At 57.1% G+C, this 16621-nt stretch overlaps 1 protein-coding gene across 1 annotated transcript; it reads left to right on the top strand.

The window, feature by feature from the left end:
• The first annotated feature begins 1907 nt into the window (after positions 1-1907).
• Positions 1908-9548, top strand: LOC130039813 (phospholipase A and acyltransferase 3-like). The gene is made up of 5 exons (XM_056131738.1): positions 1908-1996; positions 4496-4613; positions 7380-7645; positions 9055-9166; positions 9439-9548. The coding sequence occupies exons 1-4, from the start codon at positions 1988-1990 to the stop codon at positions 9154-9156; spliced, it is 495 nt and encodes a 164-aa protein (XP_055987713.1). The 5' UTR covers positions 1908-1987; the 3' UTR covers positions 9157-9166; positions 9439-9548.
• Positions 9549-16621: the final 7073 nt, after the last annotated feature.

Below are 16621 nucleotides of genomic sequence, written 5' to 3'. Positions count from 1 at the left end.
GAATTACTCCTGGCGGTGCTCGGGGGACCATATGGGATGCTGGGAATCCAAACCCAGGTTGGTTGCGTGCAAGACAAATGCCCTCTCCACTGTGCTATTACTCACAACCCCTCCCCCCATCTTGTTCTACAAAAAATTTTTTGCTTGTTCTTGGCCCTCCACCCTGTTCTCAGGACTTACTCCTGGTTTGGTGCTCAACGATCACTCCTGGAGGTGCTCAGAGGACCCTCTGGGGGTGCCTGGGATAGAACCTGGGTTGGCCACTTGCAAAGTAAGTGCCCTAACTGCTGTGATTTCTCTCCAGGCTCAGAATTTTGTTTTATTTTTCTTCATTTTGGGGGAGTATTGTGTAGATTTGGGCCACACTGGCGATACTCAGGGGTTACTCCTGATTTTGCACTTAGGAGTCACTTCTGGTGACTGGGAGACTACATAGAATGCCAAGGATCGGGGCTGGAGCAACAGCGGGAAGGGCGTTTGCCTTGCATGCAGCCGACCTGGGTTCAATTCCCAGCATCCCATATGGTCCCTGAGCACCACCAGGGGTAATTCCTAAGTGCAGAGCCAGGAGTAACCTCTGTGCATCGCCAGGTGTGATCCAAAAAGAAAAATAAAACATACATTAAGGCTGATCATGTCCAGGAGTAACCGAGCAAAAAAAAAAAAAAAAGTCAGGGATCAAACCTGGGTTGGCCGTGTGCAAGGCAAGTGCCTTATCCGCTGGACTATCTGTCTGGTCCCAGAATTTTATTTATTTTTCTGACTGTACCCGACCGTGCTCCAGTGCCCCTCCAGGATTGGTGCGTAGGGTGTAGCTCTAACCTGGGATGTCACCTGCAAAGCTAGCACCTTAACCCCGTCTCCTCTCTCAGGCCTTTGCAGAATATTTATTTTGCTTGTTTTTTTTTTTTGAGGGGGGTCACACCCAGGGATGCTCAGGGGTTACTCCTGGCTCTGCACTCAGGAATTACTCCTGGTAGTGCTCGGGGGACCATATGGGATGCCGGGGATTGAACCTGGGTCGGCCGCATGCAAGGCAAACGCCCTCCTACCTGCTGCTCCAGCCCCTCTGCAGAACTTTTATCCTGCTGCTCTGCTCCTATCCTCAGCACTATGGCACTTGGAAATGTCCCCATCGAATGCAGATTTAGTTTTAAATCAGGCAACCAAGCGCAGTGACCCTCCTGATGGAATCAGAGGGACGGGGGTTGGCACAAAGGGCAGCGCTGAACTGGGTGTCGGCTGCCCTCACACAGTGGGCCGGGCCCAGTGATGTCATCAAACCCGTTTCCTCAAACTGCATCTGAGTTCCCGGCTGACTGACCCCCACCCGTGTCTGCTTTTTCTGCTCCCTTCTCCCAGCCCTGATCTCCACAAGCCCCTGAGTGTAAGATGCTTTGGGGGATCTCAGACTGCTGGCACCGGAATAAACCTGTCCCTGGCAGTAACTGTCCGTGGGGTGTTCACTGGCCTTCCAGGGCACAGTGATGTGGATTCGGGCCTAGGGGACTGTGTCTGAGACTGAGGCATCTGGGTGAGGTTTGTCCTGCTGAGGTACTGGCCGTTTGGGGGCTGAGTGTGGGGCTCTAGACAGGCCAGGAACCTCCCCTCCCAGCCCCCCCCCCCCCCTTGCCTTGCTTGAACCTTGAACCCACCCTCTGACTGACTGCTCCCTCCTCCCCTTCCCTCTCAACCCTGAAGCTTGGTGGTGACTCTGCCGAACCCCCAATCGCCCCAATTTGCATCTCTCCCTTGAACTGATGTCCCCTCTCTCTCGGCTTGATGTCCTGCTCAGCCAGTCTGCTGGGCCAGGGCCCTCCCTGTCTGGAGATTCAGCAGTTTCCCCAGGAACTGATTCATCCTGTCGTTTACCATGTCAGCTAACCAGGGAGGAGTCAGCGGGGAAAGTGAAACTACTTTTTTTGGGGAAGCAAAATACTGAAGCTCTTGGACTGAACGGACGCAAATTTCATCTTCTGGAGGCACAATGGCATCGGTAAGTCTCCAGGACGCGTCTCTGCTCAGAGAACAGTCTAGGGGCGGGAGAGTGAGGCCAGGACTCAGGCGATGCCCTTGTGTGAGCCTGAACACGGCACAACGGACCCAGGTCCCCAGGGGCCCTAAGCATTGCTGGGTTCATTCAGTCCTGGAGCCCTCAGAGCCTGGTTGATGGGTGAGGGTAAACCCCCTCAGACCACCATCATGCCCCTGGAACCACAGGGTCCAGATGCAGCACGTCTGTGGGGGGACCCGACCTACTAAGCACTGCTGGGGGACCCACTGCCCCCCACCAAATAAAAGGAAGAAAGAGATGAGAGTGGCAGTTCAGTTATGGCCATTGTGGGGACATGCCCGATCTCAGTCACTGCTCTTGGGTCAGTGGGACAAGCTGGCAGGTAGGAAAATGGGCAAGGGGGGCTGTTGGGAAAGTGTGCCTGTCCCCCCATCTCCAAACGGCGCCTCCTTCTTTGCTTCCTGCACCCTTGGGGTCCCTCCCACCACTGCTCTGCTCCTGGCTCAGTAACAGGCACCCCTCGATGCTGCCCTTCATCACCCCGAAAGGCTCAGAGCCGAATCTCTGGGCAGTGATGGAGCCCAGGGAAGAGGGGATTTGTAAGTGTGACTCTGAGTCATTTCCTGAATCCTGTAAGAAATGGGTGTTTCAGTGTCCTGGCTGAAGTAACAGACTCAGGTGTGGGGTGCGGTTGCCCCTCAGGGCTCAGTGGCTGCTGTGTGTCAGCCCACACGTGTTTCTACTCGTTTGCACACATCATGTGGCACCTCATTAGGGGTGCTTCGAGATGTGGGGGTGTGGAGCTTTGATTTGTTACTGTATTCCTTTACAGTTGTGTGTGGGTGCTCAGCAGTGCTCAGGGGCCATGCAGGACCCTGGACTGGACTCGGGGCCTCTCCCACTTCTGCAGGGCATGGACTGTGCCCCAGGCCCTGTGCGTTGGGTTATTTTCTTGTTGGATTTGGCCTCACCAGGCTGTGCTGGGAGCTACTCTGGGCTGACCATGAAGATGCTCAGGGGCCCATGCAGTTCCAGGGACCGAACTCCGGGCCCTGCATGCAGTACCCCCCGGGTCAGGTCTCGGAGCCCTCTCTGTGCCCTGTGGGGGACTTTTCAGTTTTCCAAACACAGATCATTGAGATTTAGATTTAGATTAGATTTCTTACTGACCTGATATTGCAAACAAAGTTTTTGAAAAATTTTTGAAAAATATTCCAAAAGTGGCTGATGAATGTGAAATAGCATTATGAACACACACATTTTATCAATTGGTAGATTTTATCTTCCTGTTGTTGTTTGATTTTTTTTTTTTTTTTTTTTGCTTTTTGGGTCATACCCGGTGATGCACAGGGGTTACTCTTGGCTCTGCACTCAGGAATTACTCCTGGCGGTGCTCGGGGGACCATATGGGATGCTGGGAATCGAACCCAGGTCATCCGCATGCAAGGCAAACGCCCTACCCACTGTGCTATCGCTCCAGCCCCCTGTTGTTTGATTTTTAAATTTCTTTCTCTTTGTGGTTTCGGGACTGGATCCCGGGACCTCACCCATGCAAGGGTCTGCCCGAGCCACAGTCCTGGCCCCCATTATTCTTCCTGATGCCCCACATTTTGGCTCTGACTCCTGTGCTCAAGGCTTTACTCTGCTCCCAGAGGTCGCACCCTCTCCATCCCCCAGAAGCTCAGCCCCTGGGTAGGGAACCGGGCTCAGCTGAGGCAGATGCAGGTGGGACCAGCCCCAGGGCACCCTGAGAGACTCCTGTGACTGGGGATCCCCCATTCTGCATGGGAACCAGGGCACTTTCTTCTTACTCCTGAAAAACTGAGGGACCCGCCCACCAGCTACCCCTGAGCTCCCTTATCACACTGTGCCCTGGAACCCAGATTTCACTGACCCACGCTAGCCTGGATTATTCCAGGTTGTTAAGGGCGTAACATGGGAACACTCAGATACAAACTCAATGTCTCTCCTGGGGGAGGGGCTGACAGGCTCCTGCCCTTCCTGACCCTGAGTCCCCTCCTCTGGGGGGGCAGCTCTGACTCCCTGGAGTGAGGCCCATGTGGACAGGGGCTGAGCTCATTGTCGCAGGCTGTCCTAGGGGTCGGAACAAGAGGTCACCTGGGACCAGCAGATGAGGGGGAATGAATGATGGCCTGGAGGAGCGTCTAGACCTCCTGGTGACCAGGCCTCCCTCACCGACACAGACCTGCTCCCTGCATGGAGGGGACTCTAACCCACCATGAACCCCTCCAGAGGGACTCTGTCCCCCTGTTCCCATAGGCTCTATCCCTGTCCAGAAACCCCAGGAACAGGTGGGCTTCACTTTTGGTGAGGGGAGCTTCCACCTCTTCATTTCCTGCAGGGAAAATTGCCTTCATCTGTGGAAAGGCTGGGCTCCTTGCAGGTCTTTTGGTTGAAGAATGTTCTACAATATCCCCTGTCAAGCACTCACCTCTTCCTGTCTCTGTTTTCCTTTTGTAGAACAGAATTGGTCCTGAGCCCAAACCCGGAGAACTGATTGAGATTTTCCTTGGTGGTGGTATTCAGCACTGGGCCGTGTATGTGGGAGACGGTTACGTGGTCCATGTGACTGACATCAGTAAGAACGGGGTCTTCGTAGAGGACGGGCTGAGGTGACTGTGGGTTTCGTTCACACTGTGATGGTCTCCCCTGCTGGCCTGGCCAGCAGGCACAGCACCAAGACCACATGACCAGGGCTGTCCCCTGTAGGCCCATCAGCTGCTGATCTTCTGCAGCCAGAAGTTCCTGGACAGGCTGTGAACACGTCCCATTAGAGAGTGGGGGTCACCCAGCCCCTGTCCCGGGGACACAGCCCTTCCCCTGCCCAGTCTCCTCTGTAGCTGCTGATCTGCAGGGATAGAGGACAGGAAGCAGGGGCTCCCCCAACACTCAGCACTGCCACAGGGTCACGGCAGGAGCAAGGCCCCCACCCCAGGGAGCAGCACAGTGGACCCTTGTCCTCGCACGCCAACCTATGGATGTCCTGTGTTCCCTGTCTCTGCTAAGCTGCACCTTCTGTGCTCAGAGAGAAGCGCCCTGGGGTGGGGGTGGCAGTAGGGAGGGCGGGGTGGCCTTGGCAGGGTGAGCCAACCCCCTCCCCTCCAGCACCTGGCCTGGAGAGGCCCCACGTGTGAGTGTCCCCCTGACACCGACAGTGGGGCTGAGTGCATGTGTCTTTGACCCGCTACAGGGACTTGGTGTCTCAGTGCTCTCTGCAGTTTGACAGCATCATAGAAACTCTCACAGCAGTGCAGACAGGGACGATCCCTGCCCGGCCTCGCCCTCCTCTCGGGAATGAGCGTTCTGACATCGTGATTCAGGCTGCATGACTGTCCTTTGTCCCTTTCCTGCTGCGTGGGATTCCTTTATCTTCCCTTCCCCAGGGGCTGCTCCCCAGACAATGCTCATGAGGCCCCCAGCCTCGAGGTGACTCTGGAAGTCAGGCTGGCTGTGTGGACCCACGGTTGCTATGCTGCTTGGGTCCTTTGTGGATTTCCCTTTGGGTCCTTTGTGGATTTACCCTGAGGTCACTTGGTGGTGCTGGGATTGTCATCAGTCCCCAGGGCTGCAGCGCATGATGCCTGGGGACCAAGTGGTGCCTGGAATCAAACTCAAATCATATGCGCATTGGTGCGACTCTCCTGGGTCAGGCTGGCTGTCCTGGACTCGTGGGTGCAGAGGTGATGCTGCTCAAGGCTTTTGTTTGTTTGTTTGTTTGTTTTGGGGGGCCACACCTGGCTGTGCTCGGGCCTTACTCCTGTCTCCATGCTCAGGGATCACTCCTGGCAGGCGAAGGGAACCGTATGAGATGCCGGGGATCGACTGGGGTCCCCCCCCCGTAGCAAGGCCAATGCCCTCCCCGCTGTGCTCTTCCTGGCTCCATTCTTGTGCTCGCCCCTTGGTGCTGGGAATGACCCAGGGACACCCGAAGGCGCTACTTTACCAAGGGCCTCCAGGGCTGCACCCCAAGGTGTCTCGGGGACCATATGGTGCCTGGAATCAAATCCAGAGCGAGTGCGAGTGGGACACGTTTCCCAAGTGCCGAGCTCTCTCTGCCCCGCTGGGGGTCTTCAGGGCACACCACTATTGTCACCACATCACCAGGGGAGAATTTTTTTGCACACCACTCTCATCACCCCGTCCCCAGGGGAGAATTATTTTTGGGGGGCGGTGCAGGAGGGCTTTGATTTTTGGACACTGTTATTGGATCTTTTATAAATATTCCCACACAGGGTTGTTTTGTTTGTGTAAACATAGATTTTCATGTCTTTGTGGTTACTGGGGGTGGGGTGGGGAGGGACTGTGGGTGTGTGCCCCTCCCCCCTGGTCTAAGGCTCTCTCTAGAACTAGGAGTGGGCGCCCCCTACAGGACAGAGGGAAGAAGCACACTGCAGTGAGGAGCCAGGGGCAGGGGGAGAGAGAGAAGGGAGAGATGGGGGAGGCTTGGGAGCCTGGATGGAGGAGGGAGATGGGAGGGGAGTGGGGGGTTACAGAAAGAGCCAGAAGACTAAGGGGCAGAGAAGAGAAAATCTGAAGGAGAGATTTGGGTCAGAGACATTGAAGGCCAAGTGAGGAGTGGGCTGTGTTTCCACGCAAAAGAATGAATCCTGGGGTTGGAGCAATAGCACAGCGGGGAGGGCGTTTGCCTTGCATGCGGCCAACCCAGGTTCAATTCCCAGCATCCCATGCAGTCCCCTGAGCACCGCCAGGGGTAATTCCTGAGTGCAGAGCCAGGAGTAACCCTTGTGCATCGCCAGGCATGACCCAAAGAGAAAAAAAAAAAAGAATGAATCCTTGGAATAAATATTTAGGGAGCTTCTGGATCAGTGCTCAGGAAGCCTGAGTCCCTGCCCCAATCTCTTCCTCCCGGGTTCCTCCCAGGACCAAGGCTGTGGTGTTGTTCCTGCCCTACGGTGCTGGGGGTCCCCGGGCCACATTTGACATTGCTCTGGGACCAGGTGGTGCTCAGATGGAACCCGGGTCAGTGCACGCCGAGTTGCGCCCCAACCTAGCTAAGAGGGAAAGTCTGTTCCCTATCACTGAGCATTCGCTGTCCCTCCCTCTCACTGCGCTAGGATGCCCCTGGGGTCCACCCAGCTCTTCCTTTGCCTCCGCCAGGAAAATAAAGAAAACAAACAAACCAACAAAACAGATCTGGAGACTCAGAGGCCTTCTCCAGAGGTCCCAGGCCCGAGTGGGCCCCGTTGTGGGTCGGAGCTGGTGGGTGTCAGCCCTTCTTGACTCACCCCTCCCTGGGGACAACGGGGTGACTTACTTGGAGCCGGTTGGCGTCCCGGGGGGTGGTCCAGGGTTGACCACTGAGTACTCTCTTGTGACCCCACAGACACCGGGCTCTCGGGAATAAATTTAGTCTCCTCTGTGTTTGGCCTGAGCACCGAAGCTGTGGTGAAGAAGGAGCTGCTGTCCCAGGTGGCTGTGGGGAAAACGTACCGGGTCAATAACAAATATGACCAGGAGTACCCGCCGCTGCCTCGCATCGTTGAACGAGCAGAGAAGCTGGTGGGCCGGGTGATAGCTTACAACCTCCCTGAAAGGAACTGCGAGAACTTTTCCACTCTGCTGCGCTACGGGGTTTCTCTCAGTGAGCAGGTGAGTTCTCAGCCGCGTCCCGGTCCCCTGTAATGTCCTCCCTAATGGCTGACAGCAGGTTCTAGCACCCATTTTACAAATGGAGAAACCGAGGCCCACGGTGCTCAGGGACATGTCGACACTCAGCCTAGCACCTGCCCCATGGGTGGGGTTGGAGCCCTGGGCACCTGCCACACAGACCCCGATGTCCCTGGAGGAGTCAGGGAGAGGCAGCCTGCAGTGGAGGCAGCTTTTCTCTTGGTGTTTTGCTTTCTGGGCTCTGAGCCCAGGAAACAGGGGCTGTCAGGTTGGGCAGAGGAGGGGCTGGGCTGCGGGTGAAGAGGCAGAGCACATTCCTGGCATGCGGGAGACCCTGGGCTGCACCCCGGGCACCTCAGGGGCAGGCAGAGCAATACTAGGTGTGGGCAGGAGAGGAAACAGGAGTAGAGGAGTTGGGGGGAGCATGACCTGGCAGAGGAGGCGGTTTGGGTCATAGGCACTGCCCATAGCTCAGGCACCCCCTTGCCCCGCACTCAGGCTCACTGTCTGCTGGTCAGTGTCTTGTCCACTGGGAACTATTGTCCCCCAGGGTTAGATCAGCCTCCCCATCTCTTTGGGAAAAGCTGAGAGTGTTGACCTAAACCAACTTGTCAGTCACTGACAAGGTCGGCCTCCCAGTTGCCATCTCCAGAGACAGAGAGGCTGAGGGCACCCCCTGGAGGTGGGTCCTGTCTGCGCAGAGGCAGCTCCCCTGGGTCCTCCCTGCTGGTTGGTGTCCAGGATGCTGACCTCTGACCCCTCACTAGGGACACTAGAGGTGGGCACAGGGACCCCTGCAAGGAGGAGGAGGGCCCTGGAGAAAGGGGATGTGACCGAGGGGAACCCATACCTTTGGGAATGAGGAGTCCAGGAAGGAACCCAGGTGAACAAGTGTCAAGTGTCAAGTCCAGGCGGTTGGACTTGACACGTGGGATGCTGTCAAGTCCCGACCCTCGTTCAGCAGATGAGCCTGAGCGCCCGCTGGTGCTGCAGTGGGCTGAGTACCGGGATAGGATTGTTTCCGGTCCTCAGCATCCCCCTTACTCCCCGGCTCCTGATTGGCCAGCCCAACTGAGACTTCTGGACACTTCCCCACAGCGCCCCCTGTCGGCTTCCTTCGCCTGTGCAGGCCCAGGCCCGCGTGTCCCTCCCGCGTGTCCCTCCTGAGTGTCCCCAGCAGACACCCACAGCTCCTCTCCCTCTGCTGCTCCCCGCCGGGCAGCACGTCCTTCTCCCGAGGGTCCTGCCCCCTTGGAAGCCCCTCCCAGTCTCTCTGCTCCCCTGGGGGTCCACTGAAGAGGACACCGGCCAGCTGGTCCCTGGGTGACGGCGGCGGGTGTGTGCGTGGGGGCCTGAGCCTCGCGCCAGTGACCCTCTGCTTCCTGCTGCAGGTGGAGAAAAAGGCAAAGGTCATCACTGAGAGCATGGCTTTATTCGCAACTGCGGCCGTGGCTGTGATGGTCACACTCGCGTTCATTGTGTTCAGAAACTAGCTACAAAGCGGTGAGCCCCGGGCTCTGGCAACTGTTAGTGGGTCTGGCTCAGCCATGGGGGGTGGAATCTGGCTTCGGGGTCCTGTTGGTGAAGACTGTGTTGGGGGCACTGCAGCCCTGGGGGGCGTGTGCTAGGTACCGCTGGGCCTGTTCTGGGCCCAAATCTGTGCATCCGGCCAGAGGGACAGGATGCCGCTGGGAGGCCAGGACTGGCAAGGACAGAGTCTGACGCGGGACGGGCATCGCGTCCTTGTAAGAAGGCCACCCACGCTCTCTCCTTAGGTGGGGACACGTGGGCAGGACGCCCGTGAGGGAGGACCGTCCCCCCTGGGCCCCGATGCCGGATCCTGGCTCCCGCCTTCCGCTGCCAAGAAGAGCAATAAACGGTCGCGTCCGAGAGCCGGACTGTGGCCTTGGTATTAGTCCTGGTCTATGTGGTTCTTTTTACCTGCACACACGGCAGGGGACACGCCCCCCACGGATAAGAACAGGAACCAACGCCCCCTGCTGGTGCTGATACATGGGTGTTACACCATGTCCCAATCCCAGTCTATACCATGTCCCGACCCCAGTCTACACTGTGTTCTGCCCTCAGTCTACACCGTGTCCAGACCTGTCTACGTCGTATCCTAACCCCAGTCTACACCATGTCCAGACCTGCTAGTGTCCTGACCCCAGTCTACATCATGTCCTGACCCCAGTCCCCAGTCTACGTGACCCCACGCTAGTCTACACTGTGCCCCCACCCCAGTCTACTCCATGTCTCGACCCATCTACACCACGTTCCGGGCCCAGGATTCGGCCCATTTTTTCCGCCCTCCCATTTTCCCTCCAACCATCGCTTCCATCTCTTCTGACACACCCGTTCCTGGCTCCTCCACGTCTCAGTCACGGGGTCCCAGACCAGGTTTCTCAGAGAGAATCTGATTGGCTCAGCGCCACGAAGCTCGGCTCCTGATTGTCTGACAGTGGCCAGGTGATGCTGCCCTGCAGGCCAGAGTCAAGGCACGTGGTTCAGGCCTTGGTGGTGTTGTAAAGGTGTGGAGAGGAGCTAGCAGAAGGAAACAGGTCCAGCGCTTTCTCACCGACAGCCAAGGGCTCACTTCTACTCCGCCCAGACTCCCCGCAGCTCCCGCCCGGCCCTGGGGGCTCAGCACCGACCACCCTGTTCCATAAGACCCCTGTGTTCCCCCAAGAAACCCCGTATGCAATGCTCGTGGTGCTGAGTGGGAGCTGGGGAGCTTTTCAGGCAATGCGGGGCTATGCCCCTGAGTTGGGGTGCCCTGATCAGAAATGGGGTGCTCCTCTCCCTTTGCAGCACCCTTTTGCAAATATGTCTAGGGGCCGCACCTGACACATTTCTGGAAAAGTCTCAAGGAAAGAGGTCAGCCCTGGGTTGTCCTTGGAGTCAAGTGAAGGGTGTGTTTTGTGTGTGTGTGTGTGTGTGTGAGAGTGTGTGTGAGTGTGTGTGAGTGTGTGTGAGCATGTATATAAGTGTGTGTATGTGTGCGTGTGTGTGTAATATCAGCTGATATGAGGGTGCACGGAGCCCCTAAAACTTCCCACCTTCTGTGTTTTCTCTGAGTTGATCAGATCTTTGTCCTGTTTTCAGGACGCTGAGCCCTGGCCTAGTGGAGTCAGGGCTGAGAGGTCGCCCTTCCCTCACGGCACTTCCCTGGGAAATGCGGTGGTGTCCGGGTGGCGGAAGCTCCCCCCATCCATTCCAAGGTGCTCAGAGAGTCAGTGGGTGCTTTGGACATCAATCAAGGTCTCCACACACAGGCCCCTTGCATGACAACAGCCCAGTCCCTGGGGGGGGGGGGTCTGCGTCTCAGGCGTCATGACTGTCCTGAGAAGTGATGCCGTGTCCATGGGTCAGGGTGACCGCTGTCCTCTGGAAGGCATGATGGACTCATCAGACCTCGACATGACATCTGGTTGCACCATGCCCTGGAGCCCCTCGCCAGCATCAGGGTGACCTGTACCCCTTGCCAGCATCAGGGTGGCCCCGAGGATGTGGTCAATGGTCAGTTCTTTCATCTTGATGTTCGGGCGGCCATTCCTGATGAGAGAAACAAAGGCTGCACCAAACGCCTTAAAAGAGGGCAATGCCCACAGGGCCCCGGGGCAGGCGCAGAGCTTCTCCCTGCTCCCAGGGGGAGAGTGAAGCCTTGCTTCGTGGGTGTGGTTGGTCTAGGCCTTAGTGACGTTTGCAGAGGGAGAGGCCTCTCCCCTCTCTCCCTCTGCCCCCGTTACCCTCCACAGACGCTGCCATCAGGGCTCAGGCCTGGACCCAGCAGGCACCAGCTGGGCCCTTCCCTTCCCAGGACCCGTGGAGGCATCTGCGTCCTTCTCCATCCCTGTGAGCCAGGGACAGTGCTAAGACTCACTCACATAGGCCAGGTCCCCTCAGGGTGGCTCACGGAGCGGGCTCCGATGTGAGCCAGGACCTTGGGCTCCTGTGTGCACCTGTCTTCCCTGTTCTTTCACCTCCTGCCCACCTGCCCGTCTCTTCCAGTTCCTCATCCAGGTCGGGCCTCATCGGACCGATTTCCCATCAGTCCCCAGCCTCTGTCACTCTGGCTGCTTGGTCTTGGGGACACAGTGTCAGAGAAGAATGTTCCCTGTGGTTTCAGGTGCGGGGGGGTGGGTGCTGGCCTGTTGGCCCCTTTGGGGTGGAGTAGAAGAGAAAGAGGGTGTGTGTGGGGGGTTCTGCCCCTGCCTTCACAGAGCCCCATCAGGATGTCGCCGGCAGGAGGGACTCAGGAGCTGGTGTCCCATGAAGGAGAGACATATGTCCTGTGTTGGGGACCCAGAGGGCAACCGAGCCAGCCGGGACTTCAGGGTCAGAGGAGGCATTTCTTTCTATTTTTTTTTTTTTTTTTTTTTTTTGCTTTTCAGGTCACACCTGGTGGTGCTCAGGAGTTACTCCTGGCTTTGCACTCAGGAATCATTCCTGGTGGTTCTCGGGGAACCATATGGGATGCTGGGAATCGAACCCGGGTTGGCCGCGTGCAAGACAAACGCCCTACCCACTGTGCTATTGCTCCAGCCCCAGAGGAGGTGTTTCTGGAGGGAGCAGGGGAGGAGGAGGGTGCGGTAGGAGGTTGGTGAAAGAGACGTCAGGTACTGAGAAGGGCCCCCCAAACCCCGAAGCACTGTTCACACTCACCCCTGGAGTGCAGACCCCTGGAGATGAGACTCACCCGGCCCCCATCCAGGCAGGTCAGGGCAGTGTCCTCCCTGAGACTGTCCCCAACCTACCCAGGCAGGTCATCATTCACATCCTTCCTTCAGCTTCCTTCATCCTGGGCTGAGTGCTCAGGGCCACTCCCCTAAATGGTGCTCAGCCAGGCTGTTCCGTGTCTCTGCAGTGAGGGCAACGTGACGCTCTCTCTGCTCTGAGACGGGCTTTGCTCGGCCCTCAGCCCCTGGGGCTGCCTACAGTGTCTCGGAGCAGGAATCTCCTGATGTGTTGCTGGGCCAGGCTGGGTCTAGGGTCTGAGCTGGCCACAGACTCTGCATGAGGGGGACTCAGCCCTGCCGGATGGAGGCTGGGCCCACAGTCTTTGGCCCCCTGGATGGTCCAGCTACTGGATCTTCGGTTCAGAGTGCTGGAGTTCCTGCCGACGCAGCTCCTGAGACCTCTGGGCTGGTCAGCCTGTGAGAACGCTCCAGGGCCCTGAGGCAACGGCCTCAGTATGCTCGTCCTGACAACGGCGACAGATGGACCTCAGGGGACCTGATGTTTCCTGATAATTGTTGTAGATTGATGATTAAAAATTTTTTTAATTCAATCACTGTGAGATACAAAGTTAAAGATTGTTCATTATTGGATTTCAGTTATATAATGTTCCAACACCCGTCCCTTCACCAGTGTACATTTCCCACCCCCAATGTCCTCAGTTTCCCTCCCGCCCCCACCCCGCTCCACCGTCAGCTGCTGTGGGAGCACTTCTCTCTCTCTCTCTCTCTCTCTCTCTCTCTCTCTCTCTCTCTCTCCCCCCTCCCTCCCTCCCTCTCCTCTTCTCTCCCTTCTCTCTCAGAGCATTACTGTTTGCAATACAGATACTGAAAGGCTATCATGTGTGTCCCTTTACCTACTTTCAACACTCAGTTCTTGACCAGAGTCACCATTTCTATCTGGATAGATTGGTGGCTGGACTTGACACGTGGGAGGCTGTCGCTGTATGAAGTGGAGAAACGGATGGTTCTGTGTTTGTGTAGAGAGCTAGATACCTTGTACCATTGCCCCCCCATAACTGCACGTGGCCCATTCACCTTCAGTTCCACGTCCCCCGCCTCCCCCACCACATGCTCCCCTCTCTTAACGTGCTGTGTTCCTGCCTGACTTCCGGAGCAGCAGGTGACTGGGTTCAGTGCGAGGTGCAAGTACACGGGGGGGGGGGGGGGGGCCAGAAACACCCTCCTACTCTTGACAGTCACTCCTTTCACCCCTAAACCCTCGGCTCAGCCCTTCCTCAGGGCTAAGAAACATCCCCATGGACTGTAGGCTTAGGGGCAACAGGCGCCCATCCCTGATGGAGAGAACCAAGCATGAGTGTCCTTCCCGATGGCCAGGGGACGAGGGCATCACTGCACTGGGGCTCAGCTGAGCTTCACACATGACAGGCCGGACCAGCGATATCTCAAACCGCCATCATCATCATCATCATCATCACTGTGACCTTCGTCCTGCATCTGAGTCCCCAGCTCACTGCCCCTCCCCCACCTTCCCTGTCTGCCTTTGCTACTTCTTCCCTCCACCCCTCCGATAACCACAAGACCTCTCAAGACCAAGATGCTTTGTGGGGGGGCTCTTCTCAGGTTGCTGGCACCTGGATAAACCTCTTAACTGGCAGCAACTGTCCTGGGTACAGGCCTGCCGGTGGCTAGGACCGTCCATGGGTGCGGGATGAGGCAAATGTCTCTAGGCCGCGTCCAGCATCGGCCCTGACCTTTGAGGTTTGTCCTGCTCAGGGTGGGCGTTTTGGGGGCTGAGTGTGGGGCTCCTTGAAGCACCTTCCTCCCTGCCCAAAGTCTCCCCTCCCTCCCTCCCTCCTGCCTGCCCCATTTCTCCCTCCCGTCCTCTCCCTGCACTCTGGGTAGAGGGATGTGGATTGAGCCCCTCCTGCTCTGTGCTCAGGGATCCCTCCTGGTGGTGCCCGGGGGACCATGGACAGTGCCTGGGTGGATCTGGGTTGGCTGCAACCGAATCAAGTGTCTCTCCCCTGGACAGTGTCCAGCCCCCAGACAGGGTGACTTTGGTCTCCGCCTTGACATCGACCACCACCACATCTTCCACTCAGGCCCTGTTGTCTGATGTCTCCACTCTCTGGCTCATTTCCTGGTCCAGGTGCCTGTAGGATGGGTCCTGCCCTATTTGGAGAAGGAAATGGCAGCTTTTATAGGGACTGCTGATGTGGAATTGAAAATGTTTACATGCCTGGAGGGTCAAAGAGAAAGTGAAACTTTTGGGAAAATGAAACAAAATTGCGCTGTACTTAAACACTGGACCTCAGGGCAGCAGGTAACTCGGAGGCGGGACAGCGGCCTAGGTAAGTGTCCAGGAAACTGTGCTGTTGGACTGGCGGGTTCGGGCGGGACGGAGTGTCGGGTGAGGCGTGTCTGTGTGCAGGGTCAGCAGTGGGTTGGCCAGTGGGTTGGCCAGTGGCTCCAGCCGATTCTCAAGGCCTCAGAGCAGCTCTGGGTGTGGCCTTAGCGCCTCTGACACCATCGTCCCAGCAAACTCAGGGTCTGTGCGGCACCACTTCCTGAGCCCAGGGCACTGCCTGAGACCCCACAGGCACCCGACCCCCATGGGGCAGTTCAGTGAGCGGGGACCGTGGGGACGTTCCTAGGGGTTTTGGTGCCAGAGCTGCTTGGCCTGGGCGGGGCAGGACGGCGGCTCAGGGAGGACCCCCCCCCATCCCCCTCCTCTGTCCCTGCTCTGTGTCAATGAGACACACTGGGAGAGGCCCAGAAAGATGATCTAAGGGGTAGAGTCAGGAGAGCGGCCCTGCCCCCACACTAAACCGGGCCTCCTTTTTTGCTTCCTGCACCCTGGGGTGCCCCCTCAGCTGCTCTGCGCCAGGAACAGGCTCCCCGCTGACCTGGTGCCCAGAGTCCAATACTGAGGAAATGCCTGACGGGGCTAACGGGGCTGTTTCGGGTCAGCACTTTGGCCTTCTCTGGAGGGGGCAAAGGAACTTCAAAGGGCGCTCACTACGATAACTCAGATGGAGTCCATCTCTAAGTAGTTCTGTGTTTTCCCTTTTGGTTTTTCCATTCTTGTCACTGTCTTTTGTGTTTCTTGTCCCCTCTGTGTGTTTCTTGTTGTTTCCCCACACTGCCTGGTCTGGAATCATATCAGACATTTCCAACAAAAGGCCTGATGCTGGGACCTCCAGGATCTCCCCGAGTTTGGATGTGGGTCACCTTGGGGGGACGGCTCTCGTCACAGCGGCAGGGTGGGTCTTTCCTTATTGAAGAGAGATTGGATGAGGGCAAAGGCAGAATGGGGCAGTTACTGTCATGAAGATGCTTAGGAGGGATGAGCGATTATCTGTAGGACGCAGCCCTTTCCCTAATAATGACTGGTTTGAAGCTCTACGTAGAAAGTGAATGGCAATACCTTGGCTCTTACCCTCCACCCCTTTAGACTCTGAGCTGGAACCCCAATATCTCCTCTGCTTAACCCCTGAGCCTCTGCGCCTACTGGGCACGACCCTTACTGCAGGGGACACAGCAGTTTGGGTGTGAACTTTGATGCGCGTCATTTATGACACAGGTGCACCTGGGCACGGTTGAGGGAAAATAAGACTGCAGTGCCACAAGGGCTGAGCCGAAGGCTGTCGATCTCAGGGGGGGAAGCCCGTCCTCGGTAAGTCTCCTGAGACCCTTATGTTAAAATCAGTAAATTGGGGCTAATCTTCGTTTAGGTGTTGAAAAGCTCGTTCCATCATTCTGCTGCCTCCCTGTTGACACTGAGCCCTGGTCAAAGGCTTGTTGTACTACTTCGCCCAAAGATCTCAGTGGGCAGCGCCGCCCCTGCTCAGGGCACCTGGCTCAGCTGAGGCAGCGGCAGCAGGTGTGGCCAGACCCAGGCACCCCCAGAGACTCCTGTGAAGGGGCCCCCATTATTTTTTTTTCTTTTTGGGTCACACCTGGCGATGCACAGGGGTTCCTCCTGGCTCTGCACTCAGGAGTTACTCCTGGCGGTGCTCAGGGGACCATATGGGAGGTGGGAATTGAACTCGGGTCGGCCGCGTGCAAGGCAAACGCCCTACCCACTGTGCTATCTCTCCAGCCCCCATTTTTTTAAAAAACTTTTTATTAATGAAACACCATGGGGTACAGTTGTAGACTTACAAATTTTTGTGCTTGGGTTTCAATTATACAATGATCAAGTACCCATCCCTCCACCAGTGCCCATTTTCCAACACCACGGATCCCAGTATCCCTC

The sequence above is a fragment of the Sorex fumeus genome, unplaced genomic scaffold (assembly GCF_029834395.1).
Source record: "Sorex fumeus unplaced genomic scaffold, SorFum_2.1 ptg000093l, whole genome shotgun sequence".
NCBI lineage: Eukaryota > Metazoa > Chordata > Mammalia > Eulipotyphla > Soricidae > Sorex > Sorex fumeus.
The sequence above is the reverse complement of the archived record's forward strand: the minus strand, read 5'-3'. Positions and strand labels throughout refer to the sequence as shown.